Source organism: Balaenoptera acutorostrata, chromosome 17 (genome assembly GCF_949987535.1).
Source record: "Balaenoptera acutorostrata chromosome 17, mBalAcu1.1, whole genome shotgun sequence".
Taxonomy (NCBI): Eukaryota; Metazoa; Chordata; class Mammalia; order Artiodactyla; family Balaenopteridae; genus Balaenoptera; species Balaenoptera acutorostrata.
In genome coordinates, this window is record NC_080080.1 from 79,683,461 (window position 1) to 79,700,280 (window position 16,820).

Genomic DNA, 16,820 nt, shown 5'->3' on the forward strand with positions numbered 1-16,820 from the left:
CTAGGCTGTTTGTGCTATATCTGTAATCTGCTAAATTCAAAATGTTCCCTTTAAAGAACAACTAATTGTTTCAGGTTACTAGAGAGACTTAGGGGATTGAATTTTTTGATTGACAGAAAATTAAGCACTTTATAAAAATAATGTTTAGTTTATTTGTTATTCTGTAAGTATACCTACTTATAGAAAATTTTGAAAATACAGAAAAGTATGAACAAGAAATTTAAAGTCACTCATTAATCTGCCATCCAGAGAGGACAATGATCTATATTTTGGTGCTTGTAGTATTTTGTGGATTTTTAAAAAACCTAGTTGCAGCTAAATACTGTAAACCATTTTATATACTTTTCCTCACTTTGTGTAAGCATTTTCCTTTGTTTGTTTGTTTTTTTAAACCTTTATAAACATCTTAATAGCTGTGTATAATATTCCATCAGATGGATAGACTCTAACTTATCTCATTATTTCCCTGTTGGATGTTTAGGTTGTTTCCAGTGTTTGTGTTATTATAAAATTATACTCTTCAAACATCCTTGTACACAGATCTCCCCTCCCAACTTTATTGAAAAATAATTGACCAATATAATTGTATATATTTAAAGTGTACAATATGATGCTTTGATATACATATACATCATGGAATGCTTACCAAGATCAAGATAATTAACACATCTATCACCTCACATTTTCATTCTTTTTTTTTTTTTTTTTTTTTTTTGGTGAGAATGCTTAAGATCTATGCTAACAGTAGTCCCCATGCTGTATGTTAGATCCTCAGAACTTATTCTTCTTATAACTGAAAGTTTATACCCTTTGATCTACATCTTCCCATGTCCTCCCATCTATTCTGTTTCTGTGAACTCAGCTTTTTTTTTTTTTTTTTTAAGACGCCACATATAAGTGATATCATACAGTATTTGTCTCTCTCTGTTTGGCATGTTTCATTTAGCATAATGCCTTCCAGGTTCATCCATGTTGTCTCAAATGGCAGGATTTCCTTCTTTTTTATGGCTGAATAATATTCCATCGTGTATATATGCCATTTTTTCTTTATCCATTTATCTGTTGAAGGACATTTAGGTTGTTTCCATGTCTTGGCTATTGTGAATAATTCTGCAGAGAACATGTGTGCAGATAATCTCTTTGATACACTGATTTCATTTCCTTCAGATGTGTACCAGGATGCAGAGTTGCTAGATCGTATGGTAGCTCTGATTTCATTTCCTTCAGATGTGTACCAGGATGCAGAGTTGCTAGATCGTATGGTAGCTCTGATTTCATTTCCTTCAGATGTGTACCAGGATGCAGAGTTGCTAGATCGTATGGTAGCTCTGTCTTTAATTTTTTGAGGAACCTCCACACCATTTTCCACAGCAGCCACACCGACTTACATTCGCACCAGCAGTGCACAAGGGTTCCCTTTTCTCCACACCCTTGACAACACTTGCTTTTTCTTGTCTTTTTGATAATAGCCATTCTAACAGGTGTGAGGTGATATTTTCTTGTGGTGTTAATTTGCATTTCCCCGATGATTAGTGATGTTGAGCTGCACACAGATCTTTGTGTTTCTAATTACCATCTTATGATAGATCAGATATCAAGCTCCTAGGTCACAGAAGATGGGTATTTAAGGCTCTTGTTGCTGCCTAACTTAGAAAGGTTGTGGCAGTTTATATTTGTCATAATGAAATATTTGTAATTTTTACATCCTTGCTAATTTGTAAGAGAAAATTGACATGTCTTTTAATTAACATTTCTGTGCTTCTTAGTTATGATGAAAAATTTTCATATTTATTAGCCATTTATCAGTAGTATAATGTGTGACTTTAGATGAACAGATAAAAGATGAAAAGACAAGGAAGGACTTAGAAAAATGAAGTTTGGAAATGTGTGTTTGTTTGACATTATTTCGCTTATCTGAGCTTGTTTCGGGCTCTTATACATTTTACTGTGGTACCGTTCTTAATTAGGTTGGACTTTTTGTAGTATTGTGAAAAGTAGTATTTTTCACCTGACTTTGCCGCAGGTCCAAACACGGAGTGCTGATGAACCGATGACAACGTTTGTTGTCTGCAACGAGTGTGGAAACCGGTGGAAGGTACGCGCCTCCTGGGGTTCCCGTCTCACCTGTTTACGTGGGGTGGTTCTCCATGGGCTGGTCTCTCCGGGTCTGCTTCGGGGGCCGCCTGGATGTCCCGGTGCGTGCACGTGCTCACGCTGCCCAGTGCTGGGGAAGGCCGTGGCTGCAGTCTGTCGTGGAACGTACTGTTTGCTGCCCTACTAGAAATAAAGAGGTTGACTTAATTTGCCAACCTTCATGTCGTCTTGTTGCAGAAATGACAGGATTGAATCTTAAATGTGCATTACAGTGTCACAGTCCTGTATATACTATATCCATTCAGTTGCTTCCACTCTTGTTCTTCCGGAAAACCTGTACAAGTGTATGGCTTGTCTTCATAGATTTTGGTTCTGGAAAAACTACTCTACCTTGTTGAAATCCAGCCCGATGGTTTTAGTGTTTATTTTAGGAAATCCAGATGAGCACCGCCGTGGTTTCGTAGGCTTTCCACTAAGCCTTCCTTTGTACGGTCTGTGTTCTCTTGAATTAGCCCCGCACAGGCAAGTTATGTTATTTGAATGATTCATTCTTGAGTGATTTTTGTGAGCCACAGAAATATAATTTAAAATTGGGAGAAGAATTACACATCATACCTGAGACAGAGTTGGGGATACTAGGAGTGTGCGACTGGGGGGGCTCATACGGTAGGAGGATACTCCCTGGAGCCAAACAGGCTTTGAACTGCTTTGCCACTTAGGGTTACCGAACTGTGATGTTCTCATGACCCACGTTACAGGGTGTGGTGAGTGGTAGAAATAATATATTTAAAGTGTCTGGTCATTGTTGGTGCTCCAAAAATGCTGGCTACTTTTATTAGCTTTTGTGAAATTTGTATAAGATTCTTTTCTTTTTTAAGTTATACTTACATTAGACTTTTTAGTCTAATGCTTATTTTGAATTATTCATATAGGTTAAAGCATTTTCTGAAAATCAGAAGTGAATTAAAAGGCAGACAATGGGAGGATATCCTTCTCGAGTATAGTGTGAGACTTTGGCTCTCGGCACTCTTTCCGGGCTTGAGGACAGTACACATTTTATTACAAAGATTCGTTCTGGGCCGGGAGATTAATGGTACTGAGAGTGTCTTCATGGCTTGAAACAGTGTCTCCCTTCCTGAGTTGGCAGGCTTTTTAATTGGTCTAAGAGAGGGATGTTCATTTTTTTTCAGTCCTGTTGGGCAAATCTGGCTTTTCCAGAGCGCTCTTGGACTTGTTTACATGATGCATCGTGATGATGAAGGTGATGAGGAGGAGGAGGAGGAGGAGGAGGACTGGGTATATTGTAGTTTGTATTGAATGCAGGCAATTTGCTGCTTAAGTGCTGACGTAGTTCCTGTTGGATTTAAGAAAATTCAATTTAATGTAGAAAGCTGATGCCTACAGTGGCTTACTCTAGAAGTTCAAATTTGGAATTAATTTTTTTAACCTGAAATTAAGGAGAGAGGTACTTAAGAAAATATTTTATACTGTTTCTTTATTTATGTATTCCTAGTAATTCTAAGTTGGAAGAGCCAAACACTTAATATAGGTGACTATTCATGTCTGGAAAACACAGCATCTTTTTAAAAAATGCCTCTTTCTTTAGCAATTTAAGGTGTATGCTGTGTTAAATGTGGGAAGGGGTACACCCCATTGTCTGTATTTAAAGGTCTCACAAAATATTTCTTCTTTTTTGACAGTTCTGTTGAGTTGGAAGAATTGGCAAAACGTCTGGACCATTAAGAAAATGGATTTTGTAATTAGCTTTAAGACTAGGCCAACCAACTAGTTGGCAAATCAGATTTTTAAAGTAACATATATCCCTTGGGTTAGTCTCTGTTTTTGACATAGGATCCCTTCCTTAAATGCCTTCTGTAGTTTCAGAGCAGTAAGGAGACCACATAATAATTGTATGGTATCTGTTTCAAAACTTTTTTTTTTCCATTTTTATAAGTAAGTTGATATTAAATTTTTGGCAGTTTATTTTTACCTTTTTTTTTCCTTCATAAAGGAAAATGTACCTTAACTTTTTTACAATCTGAAACATACACAGTAAAAATGGTATTCTTCTCAGTTAATACACAAATGGAAATTACATTTTTTCCCTATATTGGCATGTACCTGCAAATATTAAAAGAGGAGAAGAGGTAATGTAATTATAAGTTTATCAAACATGGTGTGTATTCAGATAATACTTGACCAGCTTATCTAAATTGTACATAATATTTCAACTAGCATATGAAATTGATTTTAATTATTATGTTCACAAGTCTGGGATAATTAGTTATTATTTTGCATTTGTAACTAACTGTGATCCTCATTTCTTGTAATTTCTTGTACATGTTTATTACTTGTTTGTAATAGATTTTACTTTTGGAAACATGACTTGACTTTGTTGAAATCAGTTTGGTTTGTTGTTTATTTACCTGTTTGACTTTGTAGTGTATTTTACTTTTGCAGAACACTGTTGTAGTTTAGTAGGCTTTTCCTAAATCCCAGCTCAGGCAAAGAATGAAAACTTCTGTTTTTTCCTTTTGTAGGAAGACATACTGGGAAGAAAATGTTAGCATTTTAGGATAGTGTTGTTCTTACAAACAGTTCATGACTTAACTTTGATTTGGAAATCTGTGCTGACCAAGGACTTTAAGGTTTATATAAATCATTAACACTGTGGCCTTTCCGTATGGACACTAATGGAGCACATTTCTGTCCTGACTCTCTTTCTGTCACACAAGAATGAGGTTGTGGAACAGACTAATACTTGGGCTGTAACGCAGCTGATTCACAGGAAGGACCTTACAGTTAAGCGTGTGCCATCTGTTTTGTTAGGAATAAGAAAAAATGATTTTCACACTTGGTCTAGCACATCTTAAGGCCACTGTTAACAAAGTCCACGTTTCACTGTGCTCCGTCTGTGCCCTCAAACCTCTATAGGAAGATCTGAGTACCTGCTTTGCACTCCCCTTCGCTCCCTTTTCTCCACTGCTTCCTGCAGGTCAGTTTGATGTAATAGAGAAAACAACATCTAAAAGTCCATGTTCAGACCCCACATAGAGGAACTGGCCCACTGGTACCATCCCACCTCTACTTTGTCAGGTCACAGAGTAACCTTTTATCATTTGAAAAATAACGTGCATTTTTGAAAGAATGAATTTAATAAGAATAAAATTAAAATAGTCCCACTTTTAAATTAAGTGATCCATTTTTAAATTTGTTAATAAAGTTTCTTGTTATTAAACATGTATCACATTTTGTCATTTCTACTTAGATATTGATGCTTGCTTTACTTTTTGTTTAAAAAGTCCTACTTTCCCAACTATTAAGGTGATTTTAAAGTCCAGTTTTAATTAAGTGATGGCTGCCTGGTTGTAAGTATTAAGGGACTAGTACTGAGCAGTAGTACAGAGCACGTTTGTCTTCTTTCCTGGACCCCTGGTGAGGGATGCAGGCTGGTTCTGAGCAGAGCACGTGAGTGCATCCCTTGTGTGCACTTAACGTAATATGAGAGACCAAATAGTGAATCTTATATTGGAAAATGCCAGCCAGTTACAATGTAACTGGAAGTGAATGTTCTCAAGGGTAATATTTGCTAACGTCTATTTCCAGGACAAAGTCACTGTGTTAAATGAACATATACAGGAAGTAAGTTAGAAAGGTGTAGTGGCAGTTAACGAAGCACTGTCCCAGGAAAGCAGAATATCGCCACCTTGGTTTTCCTGCTCATCTGCGGGTGATGAGCATTGGTATGAACGTTGAGAAGCCGTGGCAGGAGTTCTGAAATGCTTACATACACGCAGACGTCAAATCTGTCCTCACAGATGGAAGAATGTTTAAAGTATTAACGAGACTAGACGTTGACAGTGATTGTCTACAGGTCAGAGTGATATTCGGGGATTTGAGTTGAATTATCAAAATAAAAACTAGAGTTAAAGTCATGAGATTTAAGGAGTTTTCATCAACAGTTCCTCTTTCCTGCCCCCGGCGGGCCCCACCTCCACCCCATTTAGCTGGAGCAAATTAGCTGTTTGAGAAGAATTGAACATCCCACTGGGAAATGTAATGTGAATAGGCACTGACATAAAATCCACATACTTCTGTAAGCTTCAAACATAAGCAGAGTGTCAATACCAACATTGAAGATGCTACCTCACAGCGAGTAGGACAGAGTTACTGCCTGATGAGTTCCTAGGTAGCAATGGAAGAATTAGGCTGAAGGAAGCTTGTAAGTGCAGTCAGTCCAGAGCAGTAGACAAGTGTGCTCGGAAGTCTCCCCACGCGGCTGTGCTGTGGCCGATAGCTGTAACTCAGGGAAGGTGGAGTCCGTGCGTTTTGATGGGAAACTCGTTCACTGCTGTATTTAGCCCCTCGAAGAATGGATGTCACATAGGAGGTGTGTGTGAAGTAGTTTTTCTCGGTTCTGTTTGTGTCACATTTCTTGACCGTGTGGGAGCTGGGACCTGAAGACTGTTCCACCACGATTGAGGACCTGCGGGAGGAGGGCAGGTAAATAGTGTTGGCGACGCTCTAGACTCCAGCTCCAGAGGAAGCAGTAACAAGCTCGAGTCTCGGGAGGTTTCCTTCGGTACTGAAGTTCTGCAAAGTGATGCGACCGTTTTATTATTAATTAAAAAAGTGTTCGCGTCGGACCTGTGCACTCTGGTACTTGTTCATCCAAGTGGGGGGTGGAAGTGAGAGCACAGGTGACTGCCTCCAATGACTTGTTCTGCTTCCTCTCGCCAGCGCTGTACAAAGACAGCTCGTTATGACTATTCTTTCCTTCGTGGCCCTGACTGCGGAGAGGAACAGCATTTCATGTGCAATGTGCCCTACAGCCCGGTTAAATTAGCCCAAGTGCTTTCATAATTGGAAGGCTGAGCTGCTTTGACATAAAAAGGCTTTTTCACTCTTATATGTGGTTTACAGTGTGTATCCAAGTTATTTTTGTAATAATGCCGTTGGAAAGTATAGCTGATAATAAAAAGGCAAAATTGTGAGCATACTGGCAAGGGAGGGCATAACTGTATCTTTCGATTTTTTGGCACGAGTTCCCAAACATTTTTTCTGATTCATTTAGGGGACACCTCGCCTCCATGTGACCCTGGTGGGTCTGTCATTCAGTGTCCCACCCCACCCCATGCTCGTTTCCTGGGGTTACTTTATGAAAGATGGGAGAAGCACTGTTTCTCCTGGACGAGCTAAGCCAGCAGGAGCTGCCCCTGGGGCTCCCGGTACCATTTTACCAAGAGTGTGCAGAGCCCCTCTGTGTGTGATGAGCCTGGGGGAGGCTGAGATGGGGAGAAGGTCTGGGTCCAGCCACGTGGGTGTTGGAACTACCCTGGACTTGCTGCTAATGAAAGCCAGTCAGTTTCCTTTGTGTTTAAATTAGTTGTAGATTTCTGTAACAAGCAACGGAAAAAAGATGGTTTCATCCTAAATTGTTTTGGATGAATATTTAAGTAAATGTATGATTCTAAATGAAAGTACTGATAACAGAACATCAAAACCTATGGGAACACTACTAAGATTTCCAGTTAACTGCAGAAGCATTTTTGATCCAGAAGGAGCATTAAAGTCACAGGTCAGTATCAGGCTGATTCATCTGGGGATTGTTTCACTGATGGGTCCATCCCTGCCCCCTTAATAATTGCAGTCTTCATCCTCTTTTTAAATTCATAATTTAAAAACATATCCATAAGATCAAATGCTCACTAATCCTCTCCCCATTAAAAACTTTAAAAATTGAGGTATACAGTTGACCCTTGAACAACCCGGGTTTGAACTGCCTGGGTCCACTTATTTGTGGATTTTTTGATACGTACTGTGGTGTCATAGGACCCACGGTTGGTTAAATCCACAGACGCAGAACCTAGGACATGAGGGCCAGCTAAACTTCTGTGCAGATTTTTAACCTGGTGGAGGGTTGGCTCCCCTAACCCCCCATGTAGTTCAAGGGTCAGCTGTAATTGACATATAACACTATTAGTTTTAGGTGTACAGCATAATGATTTGACCTATGTGTACATTGCAAGGTGATGGTCACAATATATCCATCACCACATCTAGTTTACGATTTTTTAAATTAATTAATTTGGTTGTGCTGGGTCAGTTGCAGCAGGCGGGCTCCTTAGTTTCAGCTCGTGGGCTCCTTAGTTGCGGCATGCGTGTGGGATCTAGTTCCCTGAGCAGGGATGGAACCCAGGGCCCCTGCATTGGGAGCGTCGAATCTTAACCACTGCGCCACCAGGGAAGTCTAGTTTACAATTTTTTTTCTTGTGATGAGAACTTTTAAGACCTGCTCCCTTAGCAGCTTTCAAATATACAGTACAGTATTTTTTTTTTTTAAGAAACAGATTTATCTTCTTTATTTTATTTTATTTTTTTTTAAAGCTCTTGGACTGTCAGACGGGAAGTCATGCCCTTGAATCCCTTAAGGTGGTAGATTTTCTTTTTTTTAAATTAATTAATTAATTTATTTATTTATTTATGGCTGTGTTGGGTCTTCGTTTCTGTGCGAGGGCTTTCTCTAGTTGCGGCAAGTGGGGGCCACTCTTCATCGCGGTGCGCGGGCCTCTCACTATCGCGGCCTCTCGTTGCGGAGCACAGGCTCCAGACGCGCAGGCTCAGTAGTTGTGGCTCACGGGCCCAGTTGCTCCGCGGCATGTGGGATCTTCCCAGACCAGGGCTCGAACCCGTGTCCCCTGCATTGGCAGGCAGATTCCCAACCACTGCGCCACCAGGGAAGCCCAGTACAGTATTTTTTTAAATAGATCTTTATTGGAGTATAATTGCTTCACAATACTGTGTTTCTGTTGCACAACAAAGCGATACAGTATTGTTATCTATAGTCACCATACTGTTAATTTTAAAAACTTTTTGTGTTTTTTAAGTAGATAATTACATTTTTTTATTCAGACTTCCCATTCTGAGGCTAATCAAGTTTTAACTGCTAGTTTTCTTATAGTTAATATTTTGATTATTTATTCGCCTTTCCAGAATGTTCCACTGGGACAATTAATTCAAGTGGATGGATTATAATGTCAAGGCCATAATTTCATCCCCTATGAGATTAAGCTGGCATTACTCAGGAAAAACCCTGTTTGATGACTGCTGTACTTTAGATGATTCAAAATTGAAATTTTTTGATTACACATGTCAGGAAAGAAGCTTAATGGTTTAGCTCCAAATTTGGTAACTAACAGGAAAAAAAAAACCAAACCTGACTGACTTGTGTAAGACAGTATCATCTTTATATATGAAGAATGATTTTTTTTTTAATGTTTATTTTGTCATGTTCAATGAGAAAAACTGGCCACCTTAGCCTTTGTGAGTTCTAAAAACAGAGAGGCCTGCTGGACGGCTACTCAAATACCACCCCGGGAAACTGGCTGGATTACCTCCGTCTTCTATGTGGAAGTCGTGAACTAGAGAAAATGATCTCCCTGGCTCTGTAGTTTTCTCTGTTACGTCGGTGTGTGTGTACGTGCTCATACCGGGCTATCTAGTCCTCTTTCCCTTGGAAATGGGCCCTGCGTAGCGGTTAAGAGCGTGGGCTTCTGGTCTGCTCAGGTTCAAACGCAGCTGCCATGTACCAGCTGTGAGACTGACCAAGTACTTCACCCCTCTCTCTGCTCATTTGTAAAGATGAGCATCCTACCGTAGAGGGTTGTAAGGACTAAACAATAATTTACAGCAATAAGACTTTGGACCAGTATCCAGTTCCATCGGTGAGAGGACTCTTTTTGGGAATGGCCATTATTAACGTTATAAATGGACACACATTATACATACCCTGCAGTTCGCTGTTTTAGCTTAGAACACTCCCTGCCAGTGCACGGAGGTGTATGCCACTCACCTTTGCCGTAGGGCAAGCAGTCTAGGGGTATATACCATTCCCTTGAAAACCTATTCCCCTGTGGGTAGATTTTGATGTTTTGTCGGGTGGATTCAGCTAGTGGACGTGTGCATGCAGAATGATATTGCCAGATTGCTTTCCAAAAAGTCAGACTAGTTCACCCACCTGCCAACAGCGTAGGAACGCCCATTTCCTGACACCTTGCTAATGCTGGATATGAGCTATCCTTGTGACTTTCGCAAACCTAGGGGGAAACGGTAACCACTGTCATCTCGTTGTTCTGAGTTCACATGATTATCATTTTGTGTATGTTGTGTTCCTATTTTCTTGTTTTCTAGCCAGTTGATTTTTTTCCATTAATGGTTTATATTGTGTTTTTCCTTTTCTGTCTAGAGAGTTGTCTAATTTGTAGACACTCCTAATACATTCTGCATAGTAATCTTGAGTGTGTTTTATAGCATAATATTTGTGTTTTCATTCTTTTATGTTTTTATGTTGTACAGAATTTAAATTTTTACATAATCCAATCTCAGTGTTTCTTTTAGGATTTCTAGATTTTACGTTTTGCTTAGATGCTTTCCATCTGAAGTTACAAAGATATTGCCTACATTTTCTTCCAGTATTCTTATAATGTTCTTTTAGACCTTTAAACCATGTGGAATTTGTATTTGTTTATATACATTTTTTCCAAATGGGGAGCCATCCATCCCAACAAGATCAGCCTGTCAGATTTTACATAAAAATTTTTTAAACGTTGGAGTTGCATTGAAGGGGAGTCCAAAGAAGCTTCCAGTGTGGAAAGAAGTCAAGGGGGATGGAATCTAAGAGCCGAGTCTAGGCAGCACCCACTCCGGGGGCTGCTGTGTCCCCAGAGGCACCCCCCGGCTCTCCCTGCACCGGTATGGGGACGAGGAGCTCCTCTAACTGTCCCTCGGGAGCGCTGGCTCCTCTGTCCACCTGGCAGGGATGTGCGCTCAGCCCTGCTCAGGCTGTAACCCTCCAGCCAGTCCCTGTGTTGACAAATCCCCCGTCAATACTCCAGCCTAAAGCCTAGGCCCCCGGCTCCAGCTCCTCCTCCACATCTTTTACATCTCCACTTACCTCCTGCTTGACAGGCCGGAACTGGACTGTTTGGGGTTTGCTCCAAGTACCAATGCCTTCCCTACACCTCCGCCCCCCACACACACTCTTCTTGTCCTGTAGGCTGTAGCTCTGGTGTCACCTCTGCCCCCAAAGCTTCCCGTAGCCTCCAGGGCTTCCAGAGCTCAGCTCTTCTCTGGATCGGTACTCCCCACTGCTATCGCCACTGCCCCACACGCCTGTCATCCTTACTCGGATGTAAACAGCTGGAGGGCAGTGTTGATGCCTTGATCCCAGTGACGTCCTCTTTGTCTAAGGAAAAAAATGGGGCCCTAGAACATGGAGTCAGAATTAAGATGCAAACTCTGATACAGAGGATGGATAAACAGCAAGGTCTTGGTGCACGGCACAGGGAACTCTATTCAGTATCCTGGGATAAACCGTAACGGAAAAGAACAGGAAAAAGAATCTATATACGTATAACTGAATCACTTTGCTGTACAGCAGAAATTAACCCAACATCATTGTAAATCAACTACTTCAATAAAATTTAAAAAAAAATAGAAGCACATGAGGCGTTGACGCCTTGAAAAGGAGGAAAGAGCACCTTCTCTGGGACTGGGCTGGGAAGGTGGGCATTGACCTCGACCCATGCGGATTTATGTCACGTGAGAAGGTGCAGGGTTAGCGGCATGATTTTCACAGTAAAGGGGGAGGTGAGGTGTTTTGCTGAGAATGAGGATGAGGGCTTAGGGTTGAAGAGCATAAGGAAGGAGTCATCAGGCTGAAGGGCCAGGGAAGGGAGGTGGCCAAGAGGAGGGCCGTCCCATTAGGGCCTCATGTAAATCACGTTCCAACCCACTACTCAGACTATTCCGGATTCTGGATGCCTTTCTTTCCCATTCATCCTAGTGATGGGTTTCTTCAGGACGGTTTAGGCCTACAAACCCATATTTTTACCTGTGAGCCATGAAGTTATCCTATTCACCTGTGATAAAAATAGTGGGATCTAAAAAGAAAATCCTAGTCTGGGAGCTAGAAGAGAATCTTGCGTGTGTCCCCACTTACTTAATCTTATATTTCCCAAATAGTGACATGTGAAAAAAAGATTGAGATAAAACTCTTGTGCTTTATTTTTTTAGAGTGAAAATGCCCATATTTCTTTCAATAGTAAAAATGGAGATATGCTTATTTGAACGTTTTGTGATGAACACCACCTACGTGAAAATTCATTCTTCAGGTTGGCAGATTCTGGTAGTAAAGGTAACTTTTCAACAAAAGCATCTTCTAAGCAGTACGTCTCTTATCAAACATTTGAGGCTGATCCACTTCAGAGCCCAGGGCTTTACATTAACCATGTAAGATACACACGCACATGATACGCATCTACGTACATGTATCCTAAGATAAAGTAGAATACCAGTTTTACAGGTAGCGGTCACATCTTTATAAAATGGGAATTTGGGTCCTGTTCCCATGGATGTACATGCTGCAGGCAGTGTGGTGTCTTCTTGTGTATCCTTTGTCACTGAGAACGTGCTACTGTCATTGTAAGTGTAAATATACTACCTTTCTACACAGCCGTACCCCATTTTTCCCAAAAGTATCACAAAAGGTGGCCGCAATGTACTTGGTGAATATACAGCCTTCTGCAGAATATAAAAATAACCCGAGCATGACCCAGCAGAAGACACTACTGGCTCTAAATCCCCTGTCCTACACGGAGTCCACGAGTTCTTTGTTTTATTAATAATAAATATTTTGAACATCCTAGGCTTCCACTGCTTTCTCAGATAAGGAGCGAAGCAGGTCTTTGTAGAGAGCAGAGTTCATGAACCGGGGGTACGAGTCCCTGTGCATCAAGGTGTAGATCTGCAGCTGGGCGTCGTCGAAGATGTGCGGGGATGGCTCGGCCATGCTTCTGTTGATGGTCTCCCTCACGCGGGAGTCCAGGCTGACCTGCCGGCGGGGACACATGGGGCTGTGTCAGACAAGGGCCTCTTTGGACATACACCCCAACTCCCACACCTTGTTTGGTGTTTTAAAAATCCCAGACCCAACAAGGTCATCCCCAAACCTAAGCTGTTGAAAGAGGAACTGAACACAGTGAACAGTGGTCCCAAACTTCAGAGGCATCGGAAGCCCCTGGAAGGCTCATTAAAAAGTGTGGGGGGCCCCCCCAGAGCTTCTGACCCAGTGGATCTGGGGGCGGCTGACAGTTTGTATTTCTCATGAGTTCTCTCGGAGATGCCGGTGGGGATCGCACTGCTTTAGAAAACCACAACGCTGCTCTACTTCTTGAAAATGAGGGGACTTTTATATATATATAAATTTCAAAAATGTGGGAAGGGCTTCCCTGGTGGCACAGTGGTTAAGAATCTGCCTGCCAGTGCAGGGGACACAGGTTCAAACCCTGGTCTGGGAAGATCCCACATGCCACGGAGCAACTAAGCCCATGCACCACAACTGCTGAGCCTGCGCTCTAGAGCCCGTGAGCCACAGCTACTGAGCCCGCGTGCCACAACTACTGAAGCCTGCACGCCTAGAGCCCGTGCTCCACAAGAAGAGAAGCCACCAAAATGAGAAGCCAGCGCACCGCAATGAAGAGTAGCCCCTGCTCGCCACAACTAGAGAAAGCCCACGTGCAGCAACGAAGACCCAACACAGCCAAAAATAAAATTAATTAATTAAAAAAAAAAGTGGGAACTTTCTTCTACAACTTTTACACACACAGATTCTATATAAAGTTTTAAAACATGCAAAGTAATATTATATAATATTCAATATTATGTTCATAAATATTTATAGTAAGCATGACAAACTCCAAATTCAGGATAGTAACTACTATCCTGGGAGAAGAAGGGGAATGTGGGAGAGGTGCTTCAATTTTATCTGTAATTATGTTTTGTTGTATAACTAGACTATCTTACCAAATTAAATGCAAAATTTTGTCTTGAAAAAAAAATAATAAAATAAACTAAAATAAAATGAGGGGACTATGGCCGCAAGGAAGAAAGGTAGCGCACATTGACTTACCCCTGGCTAACTGCCTAAGAACACTAGGGCTAAAACCTGGAGCTCCAGGCTGGGGTCAGGCAGAAGTGACCTGAAGCACCGTGGAAGGGTCGATAGCACGGGCTTGGGCGTGACTCCCGGCTCTGTCTCTGTTTAGCTGCGGGACCTCAGGCAGAGTGAACTGTGCCCTGAAGAACTGCTCCATAGGGACCTCCCCGGCGGTCCAGTGGTTAAGACTCCGAGCTCCCAGTGCAGGGGCCGTGGGTTCGAGCCTTGGTCGGGGAACTAAGATCCCACATGCCGCGTGGTGCAGCAAAAATCCCCAAAAAACCTGCTCCATAAAGCAGGGGTGACGAAGGTGGTAGCTGGTCAGGGCTTAATGAGAATGAATTCAAAGTGTGCGGAGTCCACGACGTCCGGGAGCTGCTGGCTCCTCGCACTCCGATGTCAGCTCGTCCTGGACGAAGCGCATCCCGGACCAGAGCGGCCCGAGGGAGCCAGACAGCCGAGAACGGACACCACCACCAAGAAGGACTCCACGGCTTCCCTGCCGCGTGCGGAGCCTTGGCTGCACCGTCTCTGCACCAGGGGGGCAGGAGAGATACGTGCCGCATGTGCTGCTGTTTAATACAAAACCGAAAGTGTGCTTGTCCAAGTCACTGAGCACGGGCTTCAGTGATGTGTCTTTCCAGAGGCATCTCTCCACCTCCTCCTGGGAAGCCCCTGTGCCTGCCCACGTTACTCAAACCTAACCTCGGGACGGGGGCGCAGCATCTCCGGGATGCTCGGGAAGGGCTGGGACCCCTCATCCCCCAAGTCAGGGTCCTGCTCACCCTCATCCCCCCTCTGGCTCTGTAATCGGCACAGAGCCCTGCTGACGCCGCCTCTTTAACGCGGCTCGAATCCGGCCACCGCCCCCCTCCCCTCTGCCGTGACCCCCGTGGAGGTCAGCCACCCCCTCGACGGGGTTTGTCACCAGCCTGCTGACTGGCCTCGGGCCGGCAGTCCAGGGCCTCTCCGCACCACCCCCGGACCCACCACTCGGCTCCAGACCTCGTGCTGGTGTCGGTGGGCTCAGGATCAAGCGCAAAGCTGGCAAGTTCCAACTTTAAACGTAGGAGGCCCTTTATGACCTGCTCCCACTGGCTCCCCAGCTCCGCCTCACTGCTCCGCTCAAGAATTCAAGGAACTTGGCGTTCGCCTGGAATTTAAAGGAGGAAGGAGCGAGAACTAGCCTGTCTTTGTTCTAGGAGGCTGTCTAGGGGAACTGTCTAGAATGGCCTGGCTAGGTGTACCTCTCTGTCAGGTCTTGGCTTCCACGTTGCTCCCCGGTCCTGGGAAGCCTCCCAGCCACCCTGAGCTGACCCCCACGGCTGCCCTCACCACCAGGCCATGCCCTCCTAGAAGCTTCCGGAGTGGGAGGGCCCAGGTCTTAGGAGCTCAGCTCCTGCCAGAGAGGGGACTCGACACTCACTGTGGGCTGAGAGGGAGAGCCTCCTGCTTGCTCTTGTTAGAAAATTAGACTAAGCCTAGGACTTCCCTGGCGGTCCAGTGGTTAAGACACCGCCTTCCAAAGCAGGGGGTGCGGGTTCGATCCCTGGTCGGGGAACTAAGATCCCACATGCCTCGCAGCCAAAAAACCAAAACATAAAACAGAAGCAGTATTGTAACAAATTCAATAAGGACTTTAAAAATGGTCCACATCAAAAAAAAGTCTTTAAAAAAAAAAAAAGAAAGAAAATTAGACTAAGCGTTACTGCAGAAAACATCAAAAAATATTCTAGGGGACTTCCCTGGTGGCGCAGTGGTTAAGAATCCGCCTGCCAACGTGGGGGACACGGGTTCAAGCCCTGGTCCGGGAAGATCCCACATGCCGCGGAGCAACTAAACCCGTGCGCCACAACTACTGAGCCTGCGCTCTAGAGCCCACGAGCCACAACTACTGAAGCCCACGCACCACAACTACTGAGCCTGCGCTCTAGAGCCCAAGAGCCACAACTACTGAGCCCATGAGCCACAACTACTGAGCTCGCGAGCCACAACTACTGAAGCCCGTGCACCTAGAGCCCGTGCTCCGCAACAAGAGAAGCCACTGCAATGGGAAGCCTGCGCACCACAATGAAGAGTAACCTCTGCTCGTGGCAGCTAGAGAAAGCCCGCGTGCAACAACAAAGACGCAACACAGCCAAAAATAAATAAATTAAAAAAATACATTCTAGTTCACCAACAGTTAAGGCGCAAATGGAACTGTTTCATTCTCTACAGCCTCCATCTGAAGACCGTCCCTCAGGTGCTGGTGGGGACAGGGTCTGCTCAGGACGGGAAATGGACACAGGGTTGCTGAGGGTGGTCACCCGGGGTGAGCCCGCTCTGCCGGGCATGGGCAGGACTTCACATCGGCCCCCTGTCACTCACTCTTCCCAAATGTTCGGGCAAGTGGGGACCTCCCCTTCCTACACAGGAGGGAACCGAGGTGCAGAGAGGCTTGGAAACACACCCGAGGTCATGCAGCTATTAAATGAGAGAACTGGGGCTCAAACCCCAGTGCATCTGACCCCAAGGTCTACGCTCTTAAACTTTTCAAGGTTTTACATTTCAAGTAATAGATGCTTATATTTGGGAGGAAAGGGTCGTCTTTTTATATCATCTTTGCTTTACAAATTTGCTAAGTTTTTTTGGTTGTATAACGCTTTGAAAGACAGTGATGAAAAACCTTGCCTTAAAAAATAAAAAGGAAAGTCATGACAAAATAAAAATATGTGGAAGCCATACATTAAAG

At 43.5% G+C, this 16,820-nt stretch overlaps 2 protein-coding genes across 9 annotated transcripts in view; one reads left to right on the top strand and one right to left on the bottom strand.

Moving 5' to 3' along the window:
- TCEA1 (transcription elongation factor A1) overlaps positions 1-5,332 on the top strand; it is a 33,105-nt gene extending 27,773 nt beyond the window's left edge. For 4 of the 5 annotated variants that reach the window (XM_057532476.1, XM_057532478.1, XM_057532477.1 and 1 more), the window contains 2 exons: positions 2,024-2,095; positions 3,795-5,332. In XM_057532476.1, the coding sequence (XP_057388459.1) occupies positions 2,024-2,095; positions 3,795-3,803 (81 nt within the window). In that variant the 3' untranslated portion in view covers positions 3,804-5,332. Of the gene's footprint in view, positions 1-1,998; positions 2,096-3,794 lie in introns of all 5 variants that reach the window. The other variant, XR_009005845.1, reaches the window with a different exon arrangement.
- A 6,828-nt stretch (positions 5,333-12,160) lies between these two features.
- The window catches only part of RGS20 (regulator of G protein signaling 20), a 79,207-nt gene continuing 74,547 nt past the window's right edge, over positions 12,161-16,820 (bottom strand). For all 4 annotated transcript variants that reach the window (XM_007168605.2, XM_057532480.1, XM_057532481.1 and 1 more), the window contains one exon: positions 12,161-12,985. In XM_007168605.2, the coding sequence (XP_007168667.2) occupies positions 12,797-12,985 (189 nt within the window). In that variant the 3' untranslated portion in view covers positions 12,161-12,796. The remainder of the gene's footprint in view (positions 12,986-16,820) is intronic.